The sequence below is a fragment of the Chrysochloris asiatica genome, unplaced genomic scaffold (genome assembly GCF_000296735.1).
Source record: "Chrysochloris asiatica unplaced genomic scaffold, ChrAsi1.0 scaffold00213, whole genome shotgun sequence".
Classification (NCBI taxonomy): domain Eukaryota; kingdom Metazoa; phylum Chordata; class Mammalia; order Afrosoricida; family Chrysochloridae; genus Chrysochloris; species Chrysochloris asiatica.
This window is the reverse complement of record NW_006408731.1, coordinates 3,086,423-3,097,948: the sequence shown is the minus strand read 5'-3', so window position 1 is coordinate 3,097,948 and position 11,526 is coordinate 3,086,423. Positions and strand designations below refer to the sequence as shown.

The 11,526-nt window shown below is 39.8% G+C and overlaps 1 protein-coding gene across 1 annotated transcript in view; it reads left to right on the top strand.

The window, feature by feature from the left end:
* LOC102828490 (butyrophilin subfamily 1 member A1-like) overlaps positions 1–11,526 on the top strand; it is a 64,597-nt gene that overhangs the window by 9,896 nt on the left and 43,175 nt on the right. Inside the window, exons 2-5 of the mRNA XM_006872880.1 lie at positions 415–479; positions 1,128–1,261; positions 1,704–2,051; positions 3,990–4,271. Of these exons, the coding sequence (XP_006872942.1) occupies positions 415–479; positions 1,128–1,261; positions 1,704–2,051; positions 3,990–4,271 (829 nt within the window). The remainder of the gene's footprint in view (positions 1–414; positions 480–1,127; positions 1,262–1,703; positions 2,052–3,989; positions 4,272–11,526) is intronic.

Sequence of the window (11,526 nt, the reverse complement as noted above, 5' to 3'; positions counted from 1 at the left end):
AGAAGAATCGATGCATTTGAATTATGGTTTTAGCAAAGAATATTGAAAGTACCTTGAACTACCAGAAGAGCAAACTGTACCTTGGAAGTACAATCAGTATGCTTCCTCAATGTCGGAGGCCACAAGCATTGATTTCTATGATTCCATCTTTCCTTCCTGAATTTGGTTTGAATTAACTCAATTTGAAGAAGAAAATTCCATGGAAGCATTTCTGGTTTGGGGTCCTCTGAACTAAGGAGACTATTAGATTTTTTACCTGAGATGGGCTGGGTGGCTAGAGCTGAGCGAAGGAGACTGAGTGGAAAGGAGGCAAAAGTTGGAGGCCTTCTATAGCCTGTGAAAGTTAACCTTTCAAAGTTAAAGATTAAAGTTAATGATCACGGGTTGTAAAATGCCTTTCCTTTATCAATGTAGGGGTCAAATTCTAACACACGACATAGGGCAGAAATCAACTGCTATTGGTGTGTCACCATACTCAGGTATGTAATGAGAATGCAATTACATTTTGAGTTCAAAGTTTCTATTTTGAAAACCACAATCACTTCTCTCCTTCTGTAGCAGCAGCTCCTCAGCTCCTTGTCCTCCATGATTTCTAAGGTCAGTATCTGCAATGCCTCTCCCCTCCCCCTTTTACTCCCAAACCCATCCCACCCCTTATGGTGAGTGATCAGCAGGACCTCTCCACTCTTCTCTCTGGTTCTAGGCCCTCTATTCTTCAAGCCTCTTCTTCCATCATTTTCCAGCTTTCAATCTTTCTTCCTCTAGTTCATGTCCTTTGTCATCCTCTGTGACACTCTCACTCACCTTGAAAATCACTCTAATAATAAACAATGCTGCATTAAAAATAAAAAACGGGCTTTTTCATGCAGAAATTTTCAAGTATATGCATTTATTCATCTTTCCCATAAATTCTATGCTGTCATACTAGGAGGCATTTTGTTGTTTTGTGTGTTTAGCCACTGAGAAAAGTACAGAAAAGAAGTGAGGGGATATATTTTCAGTGCAAACCGAACAGCATTTCAGATTGAAGTGGGAAATAGATAATGAGGGAGGTGGTGAGCAGTAGATAAATCAAAGTCCAAAACACATCTCTGTCTTGGTGGGGGATTTTTCCATTCATCTCCTAGGTTGAAGGTCCTGATGCACTCACTCCAGCATTTTGCTGCTCCAGAAAGATTGGTGATAGCATTTCTCCAAAATTCCTGCCTTCACAGATGCCTGCTCACCCTCATTTTCCTCCAGCTTCCCAAACTGAATTCTGGTAGGTGTCCCTTCTGGTGCTTGTGTGCTTGTCCTTCCCATCTCCCTCCCCAAAACACCCTCCCTTTCACTGGGTTGAAACATCTCAATAAATTGAAATAATCTCATTTGGTTCTCCTTAGACTGGACTGCTTACTGCAAGGTCAAGGTCGGTAGCTCAAATCCACAAGCCTCTCTGAGGGAAAAAAAATAAGACCTTCTTTTTTTTTTTTTTTCCTATAAAGCTATACAGCCTCCAACAGCCTATCCAGGACGGTTATGAGTTGGAATTGACTCGATGGCAGTGCATTTGTTGTGTGTGTGTGTGTTCATGGGAGTAATCTCATCTAGGAGGCCATTGGGAGGCCTGAGGTTCTGGTGAGGGGTTAGAAATGTAGAACCTTGGACTACGCTTTGACAGAGTCTAGTCTGTGTCAGATCTGACCATGATTATTTTTGTACAGCCGATTTTGACGTGATTGGACCCCCGGGGCCCATCCTGGCTCTGGTGGGTGAAGGAGCTGAGCTACCCTGTCACCTCTACCCACAAATGAGCGCTGAGCGCATGGAGCTGCGGTGGTTTCGCAATACCTTGTCTTCTGTGGTGCTCTTGTACCGAAAAGGTGTGGAGCAGGACAGACAGCAGATGCCTGAGTACCGAGGGAGAGTCACGATGGACAAGGACAGTATTTCCTCGGGGCGCGTGGCTGTGAGGCTCCACCCGGTGAGGGTATCTGATGAGGGCATGTATGGATGCGTTTTTAAAGTTCAACAAGTCTATGAGGAAGCCTTTATTCATCTGAAAGTGGCTGGTGAGTAGATGAATTTTTACTTTCTTCAGTGACGCTGAGTGTGTGACTTTGTAAAACGTTAAAAGTATAATTGAGTTGTAAGGTATTATCACTGTTCATCAAAACCAAAACAAACAAACAAACATACTAACCTGCTTCTGCATCCCATGGGACACATAGGTACTCTATAGTTCCTCAGCCTGTGCTAAAAAAAAAAATATATATATATATATATATATAATCTGTAAATACAATTTAGCTTTTAAGTATTATTTATATTTAAGAATTCAAATAAATATTGCATTTAAACATCTGGTTCTCTAACCCATGATTGAGTGCTTCCTGTGACAGCAACTTTGCAGTTCACATGCTTTTATTTTTAGAGAAGAAGTATCTTGAAGATTGCTTTAAATAACCTAGAGAAATGATAGACTACAACTATGGTTCTTTATCAAATGCATTAACCCTCTGGACCAAGAAATACGCATTCTCCCATATGTTGTTGTGTGCCGTGGAGTCGGTTCCGACTCATAGCGACCCTACACAAGGTTTCCGAGGCTGTAAATCTTAACGGGAGCAGACACACTCATCTTTCTCCCACGGAACCGCTGGTAGTTTCGAACTGCTGACCTTGCGGCTCGCAGCCCAATTCGTAACCACTACGCTACCAGAGCTCCTATTCTCCCATAGATACATATATAAATGTGGAACCACTACGCTACCAGAGGTCCTATTCTCCCATAGATACATATATAAATGTGGACAAGTTATTTGATGGTTTTATTCTGTGGAGTGTTTTTCTGTAGTGTGGAGTAATTTAAAATAACCTGGCAGAAAAGGAAAGTGAGAAGTCTTCAAGGCAGTATATAAATGTGAGAGAAGGTATAGAAGTAATTTAAGTGAATCCCAGTAAATGAACTCTGAATTCCACAATGACTCTTAATTAGTCTCCCAAGGCCATCCAAAGAAAACAGAAAGAAACCATTTTTCTTTTTCCAATTCCTGTTCATCACTCATGACCCAATGCAAATTCTGCATGTTTGCTAAAGCCTTCTCCTCATACTTTAAACAACTCAGCTCCCTCTTGATTGTTGAAGCTTACCCACCTCTAAGACAGTGTTCTTACTGTGTTCCCTCTGACTTGAAGAACATCCCATCAAACTGCTATGTATAGTTCAGAACAAAAACCACTTGCTCATGCATCAGATTTGTGGTGACCCATGTGCATCAGAGTAATACAATGCTCCACATAATTTTCAGTGGCTGATTTTTTGGAAGTAGATCACCAGACTATTCTTCCAGGGAGCTACTGGATAAACTTGAAACCCCAACCATTCAGTTGCCAAGGATATTACCTTCACCACCCAGGGATGCAGATCTGTCCCTGCTCCTGGTTCTCCTTCAGTGCTTGTTTCTTCCTTGTTGTTGTATGCCATCAAGTCAGTTCTGACTCATAGCAACCCTGTATAGGGTTTCCAAGGAGTGTCTGGTGAATTTGAACTGCCAACCTTGTAGTTTGAACAGACCTTTTTGTTCAACAACAAAACTATAGCAGCACACCAGGACTCATAGCTATAGTACGGCACTGTAGGATAAGCACTGGACCAAAAGATCTGTTGGAACTGCAAGGTCTGTCTGCAGTTTGAATCCACCCACCACTCCTCAGAAACCCTATATATGAGTCAGAACTGACTTGACAGCACTTAACAACAATAACATAGTTATAAGGGAGTACCAGGATGGTACAAATGATTAAAGTATGGGTTGGAGGTTCAAGTCCAACCCAGAGGTGCCTTGGAAGAATAGATTTGTGATCTACTTCTCAAAAATCAGTCAATTAAAACACTAGGAACAGCTCTGCTCTGACACACATCAGTTGCTATGAATTAGAGTTGGTTTTACTGGTAACTATAAGGGTCGTAGAAAATTGTCTGTTAAGGTCAGCTTCTCTCTCCATAGCTCTAGGGTCTGAGCCTCACATCGATATGGAAACTAAAGAGAGTGGGGAAATCCAGCTGGAGTGCTCCTCAGAAGGATGGTATCCAGAGCCCCAGGTGCAGTGGAGAACTTCCCAGGGAGAGAAACTTCTATCCACATCAGAGTTCAGCAGGACTGATGAAGAAGGCCTGTTCACTGTGGCAGCTTCACTAACTCTCAGAAAAAACTATCAGGACAGTGTGTTCTGCTGCATCCAGAACCTACGTCTGGATCAGAAGAAGGAAGTAGCATTTTCCATACCAGGTCAGTGGAACCAGCATTTTCCACAACAGGTTAGTGGAACCAGTGATTGATTCCCATGTAGATAGCTTTAGGACTAACCTACCTGGGACAGGAACACCTGCCCAACTATGATCTTATTATGAGTTGTTGTCTACTTTCCTTCCTAAACACCCTAAATCTTTTGCCTGCTGGCTTAAGGGAATCTCACAACTTCACCAAAAAGTGTAAAGAATATGAAAGCATGACCTCTATATAGATCTCTAGAGATTTCAGCCTTTTTGAATGTTTAGGAAGTACTTCTTAATTAGAGAACTCTTGTCAGCAGACAACATTGCCCATTTCTGCCCCAGTAACTTCTTTTGAGTAGCCAGAAATGTAGCATAGTAGTTACGAGTCAGGCTGCTAATCTCAAGGTCAGCAGTTTGAAACTACCAGTTGTTGTGGGAGAAAGATGAGGCTTTCTGCTTCCGTAAAGATTTACAGTCTTGGAAACCTTATGCAGAGTCACTATGAGTTGGAACCAACTCCATGGCACAGCAGCATCAACAGAAATGTACGTTGCTATCCTAAGTTTTTCCACTCCATCGTTAACTCTCACCCCATCCTAAAGATTTGGCCAAGATCCGGGGCTGCTCAAAGAAGCACATCCTCTCAGTTGTACTAAGGAGCTCTGCTGATAATTGGTTAATAATTGGGCTGCGAACCACAAGGTCAGCAGTTCGAAACTACCAGCTGTTCTGCAGAAGAAAGATGAGGCTTTCTGCTCCTGTAAAGATTTATAGCCTCAGGAACCCTGTACAGGGTCACTATGAGTCAAAACTGACTCCATGGCACATAACCACCTGTGATTCAATCAGTATTATCTCATGATTAGTATACATGTGTAATTTACTTCCTTTCTCCTTTAGTTTTCACCAGTTATTGTCTTTTATTTCATGTTCTTTCCTTTACCCCCACTTTGTTGTTGTTGTTGTTGTTGTTGTTGTTGTTCAGTACTGTTGAGTCAGTTACAAGGCTTTAAATCATCCTTGGGAGTAGAAAGCTTCATCATTCTCCCACTGAGTGGCTGACTGGCTTGAACCATGAACCTTGTGGTTCACAGTATAGTGCTTATTCTATGGAGCCACCACGCTTCCTTTCTCCCCACTAGGATCTATGTTTTGTTGTTGTCAAGAGCGGTAGTGGGTTTCTACTAGTAGCGACTCTGTGTAGTGTTTCCGAGGAGCAACTGTGGGTTTGAACCATCTACCTTGAGTCCTGGTGTGGCTCTATAGGATAAGCACACAACCTCAAGGTCAGTTTGAAGTGCAAGGTCATTTAATCCCTGACTCTAGAGGAAGTGCTTCCTTGATATTTCACCTTCTAGCAGATACTAGCAATCCTTGCAGATGCAACTGTCTGCTTAGTCTGTCCTCCTCTCATCCCTGTGTGTCTTTGTTAATTCTGTTCTGTTTTCATAACTCAGAAGTAATTAGATTTAGAAGTTACCCTGTTGGGTTCTGATCAAATTAACATGACAAATAACACAATGTTTTCAAACAGGATTAGGGGCTAGGATTCCAGCATATATTTTGAGGTGGGGGGAGGATTTCAGTCCACCTTTAGTTGGTGGTTGTGTACCACTGAGTCGGTTCTGACTCGTAGTGACCCTGTTTAGGGTTCTCAAGGCTGTAATTCTTAATCAGTTACCCAAACAGCAATATCTTTCACAACTAAAATACAATGTCACAACTAGAGTATTGACAATGATATAGTCAATAGAATCAAGATACAAAATATTCCCATCACTACAGAGAATCTTTCATGTTGAGCTTTTAGAGATACACTGCTTCCATCCACACTCAATTCTTCCTTAACATTTGCACCCATTCACCTCTTCAGTATTACTATAATTTTGTTATTTCAAGAATGCTATATAAATGGAATCATATAGTATGTATCCTACATGGACTTCTCTGATACCACCCTGGCAGGGAACTAAGCATGTTTTTATAGGCTAGCAATGATGGAAATCTATGTTCCTCACTTACTTGCTCATTCCTCCATGGATATGAGGAATGAGGCCACAAGATTTCCTGTGATATTAGCCGAAATAGAGCAGCTGTTGTGTAAATATTTTCTGTCTTACTAGGCTTCCAAATTCCTTACCCTTTGGCTAGAGACAGTAACCACTGAGAGGCTTTCTTTGTCAACACCTACTGTAGCGTAGTGGTTACGAATCGGGCTGCGAACCTTAAGGTCAGTGGTTCGAAACTACCAGCCGCTCCGCGGGAGAAAGATGAGGCTTTCTACTCCCGTAAAGATTTACACCCTCGGAAACCCTGTACAGGGTCGCTATGGGTCGGAACCGACTCGATGGCACTTAACAACAACAACAACAACTGTAATTTCCAGATTGCTTGCTTCCTCAATTCTCAGTCTGGAAAATTGAGGCAAAAAGAAAACCCAGGGAACTCACCCTTGTGACAATACTGGGATAGTGAAGTTCCTTGCCCAGCTCTCATTTTATCACCAACTTTCACAGTTTTCTAATGTTTCTTTTATATATAATGTCCATGGCTTTTAGTTCTACACACCCAGGATCGGGCAATGTTTTGTTCTGCTGTGCATAGGGTCTCTATGAGTCAGTACCAACTCGATGGCACCTAACAACAACAACAACAACAGCAGGAAGAATAGGAAACTCTCACTATATTTAAAATTGATTTCTCTAGTAACAAATGTTGTCAAATACCTTTCTTTTTTTCACAGGGTCATTGTCCAATTTGTCAAGTGTGTGTTCAAGTTTTTTGTCCATCTTTTTCCTATTGGATTGTAAATCTTAAAAAACTTAATTTGTAGTACGTTAGATAGTCTGAACTCATTCCTTATAAGATACAGGCATCCTGGAAGCAGGGTAGAGGGGGTTGGTAAAGGAGCCCTGGTGGCCCTGTGGGTTACAGGTTGGGCTGCTAACTACAATGTTAATGGTTCAAAGCCACCGGTTGCTCTGCCAAAGAAAGGTGAAGCTATATGCTCCCATAAAGATTTACAGCCTTGGAAATCATATATAGGCTGTTCAAGTTCACCAGTTGCTCCTCGGAAACCCTATATAGGGTCACTATGGGTCAGAACCGACTCGATGGCACTTAACAACAACATAAGTCAAAACCAATGATAGTAGTTTGGGTTTGATTTGACTTGGGTTATAAAGATGGATACAACAGCTCCTACTTGCCCTTGAAGGTTATGTAAGTGTCCTCTTACTTCGAAAGATTGAACCAAACTCCACTGACAACAAATTCTTCATCACAATCACCTTCACTAGGTACATGAGGTTGTAAATCATTGAAAAGACCTTTTCTTGCATTTAAAACCAAAACCAAAACCTCATTGCCATCTTTTCAATTCTGACTTATAGCAACGCTATAAAATAGATTAGAATTATTCCTTAGTGTTTCCAACACTTTAAAACTTTATGGAGTGGACAACCCATGTCTTTCTTCTGCAGAGTAACTGGTAGGTTTGAGCCACTGACCTTATTGTTAATAGTCCAGTACTTAGCCCACCGTGACAGTAGGGCTTCCTTTTCACATTAACTCACATACCCCCTGCCATCTAGTCAATTCTGATACAAAGCAACCCTGTAGAGGATTTCCAAGGCTGCAAATCTTTATGAGAGCAGAAAGCACATCTTTCTTCTGCAGAGCAGCTGGTGGGTGTGAACTGCTGACCTTGTGGTTAGCAGTCCATTACTTATTCTACAGCGCTACCAGGGATCCTTTCTTGCACTAAAGTAAGGCTAAATAAGAGTATGCACCTATTCCTACTCACATACGAATTTCACTTAAAGACACAGTTAGGAATGGATCTCATTCATAAACCAGGGACTGCCTTATCTCCATCATACATATCTTTTCCCAGTTAGTTCCTTTATAGTCAAGTCACTCTTTTAATATTACCTCTTAATATATGAAAATATTTATTCTAGTCTTATTTAAGCAGAGTCCAATTTATCATTTATTTTGTTTATGATTAATATTATATGTATCTGCTTAAGAACTCATTGTCCATCTCAAGGTTATGAGAATACTATCCTATGATTTCTTCAAGAAATTTTATTGCTTTTCCTTTAACATTTAAATCTATGATTCATCTAGAATTAAATCTTAAGTGTGGATGAAGAATCAATTTTTACTTCTGTGTATACAGCTGACTGAATCTTGGTATGGCGCTGTAAGATAAACACTGGACTGCAAACTACATGGCTGGCAGTTCAAACCCACCAGCTGCTCCTTGGAAACCCTATATAGGGTTGCTATGAGTCAGAACCTACTCGACGACACCTAACAACAATAACATATGTAATGGACTGACACCATTTATTGGAAAGACCATCATTTCCCCACTGAACGGTAGTGGTAACACTACCATAAATCAGCTAGTAATATGTGTTGTTGTTATTGTTAAGTGCCATCGAGTCGGGTCCGACCCATAGCGACCCTGTACAGGGTTTCCGAGGGTGTAAATCTTTCCGGGAGTAGAACGCCTCATCTTTCTCCCGCGGAGCGGCTGGTAGTTTCGAACCACTGATGGTTCGCAGCCCGATTCCTAACCACTACGCTACCAGAGCTCCTTGTTATTAAGTGCTGTCAAATCCATTCCAACTCATATCTGGTCCTACAGATACTCCAGTTTTTCATTCTTTGAGATAATCTTGCCATTACATAGTTTTGCATTTCCATATAAATTTTATAATCTGCTTGTCAATGAACATGAAAATGAACTGTTAGGATTTTGAATGACATTAAATTTAAGATCAATTTCAATCTAGGAACGTAGTATATCTTTCCATTTATTTAGGTCTTTTTAATTTCCTTTAGCCAATAGTGTAGAAGTCTTACACATCTTCTGTGAGAATTATTCCTATATATATATGATGGTGTGGGTGCTATTATAAATGGTATTTAAAATTTTTATTGTATCCTAATTTCTTTATAATATATCCAACATCCTTGCTAAATGTGCTAATTAACTCCCAATCATTTGTAGTTTTTTGGATTGTATGCATAACTTATGTCATCAGAAAATGATGGCAATGTTATTTTCTTTCCAACTTTTGCATTTAATTTATTTTTTCATGGTTTCACAAGTTAAGAGCTTCAGTACAATGTTGACTATAAACATTGATCCTGGGCATCCTTACTTGTTTCCAACTTCAGCGGGAAACAGTTCAAAACCTCCACAATAAATATAAAAGTGATTGTAGATACTGTTGTCAGAAAAAGGAAGTTTTCCTTTTACTCCTATTTTGCTGAAAGCATTTACATTTGTCATTTTCATATTTCCATTTAAGTCTATGAAATGAGAATTCTGAGGCAGAAGATACGTTCAAGCAGTGAAATGCATTATTTTCATATTCACTCTCATTTTTTTCAATTAATTCACACATAGTTTCCTAACCACAGATTCACTAACACTTTTTCCCATTGATCTCACTAAATAGATTATATTTCATTTAATGATATACTTTAAATATGTATTCCTCTACCTTTAAGGAGCTCTGGTAGCATAGTGGTTACAAATCGGGCTGCAAACCTTAAGGTCAGCAGTTCGGAACTACCAGCCGCTCCGCAGGAGAAAGTAGAAAGATAAGGCTTTCTACTCCCGTAAGGATTTACACCCTTGAAAACCCTGTACAGGGTCGCTATGGGTCGGAACTGACTCAACAGCACTTAACAACAACAACCTTTCAAAATAAGCCAGAGACTTTAAATCTTAAAAATACCTCAACTTTAACCATTGGTAATCTAATTTTTTTGAGTCTTACTTATTCAATATAATTGTCATTGAAAATTTAATTTCACACAGTACTTATAGTCAAGATAATGAAAAGCTATGAAGAATAAACAGAAGTTCAAGTGTTCAGAAATCACACACTTGCATGTATCTTCTCTCCTTTTGCCAATGATAAAATATTTCTTTAAATTCTGAGTCTCAAGTCTCCAATCCATAGAATCATTGAGATAAAAATTTCTGTCTTGATTGAGGATTAAATATGCTGTGGGAGAACATCCATTAGTAATTGGAATGTGGAATGCATGAAATATGAACCTAGGTAATACTTCGGACATATTGTCAGGAGGGACAAGTCACTGGACAAGGATATCATGTTTGGTAAGGTGGAGGGTCAGAGAAAAAGAGAAAGATCCCCAATGAGATGGATTGGACAAGTGGCAGCATCGATGGATTCAAGTGTGGCAACAGTAGTGAGGTTGGCCCAGGATGGGGCAGTGTTTTGTTCTGCTGTGCATAAGGTCACTATGAGTCGGTACTGACTCGATGGCACATAACAACAACAACAACAACAAACTGGAAGTTGTAAAAAATGAAATGGAATGCATAAAAATCAATATCCTAGGCATCAGTAAGCTGAAATGGACTGCTATTTGTTATTTTGAATTGGCAATCATATGAATTACAATGCTGTGATCAGTAAATGGAAGAGGAATGGCATTATATTAATCACCAAAAAAAGTATTGCAAGATCTACCTTGAAGTACAGTGCTGTCTGTGATAGGATACTATCCATATTCCTGCAAGGAAGACCAGTTAATGCCACTATTATTCAACAACAACCACTAAGACAAGTGATAATGAAATTGAAGAATTCTACCAACTTCTTCAATCTGAAATTGATCAACATGCTATCAAGATGCATTGATAGTTATTGGTGATTGGAATTTGAAAGTTGACCAGTAGTTGGAAAATATGACGTTGGTGATAGACAGAAATGATGCTGGAGATTGTAAGATAGAATTCTATAAGACCAATGACTTATTCATTGTAATTGCATTTTTTCAAACTGATGCAGTCCTGGAGGTCTATGCCAAGAAATTTGGAAGACAGCTACTTGGCCGACTGAATAGTAAAGACCCATATTTATATCCATTTCAAAGAAAGGTGACCCAATGAAATGTGTATCTCATCAAACACTATCATTAATATCACATGCAAGTCAAATTTTTCTCAAGATGACTTTAAAACAGTTGTAGAAGTACATTAACAGGGAGCTGCCAGAAATACAGGATTCAGAAGAGGACATGGAATACCAACGGATATCATTGCTGATATCAGGTGGATCTTGACTGAAAGCAGAGAATACCAGAAAGAACTTTATTTGTGCTTTATTGACTATGCAAAGGCACTCAAGAATGTGGATCATAACAGACTATGAATAACATTGTGAAGAATGAGTACTCCAGAGTTGTATCCCTCCACCATACTTATTTGATCT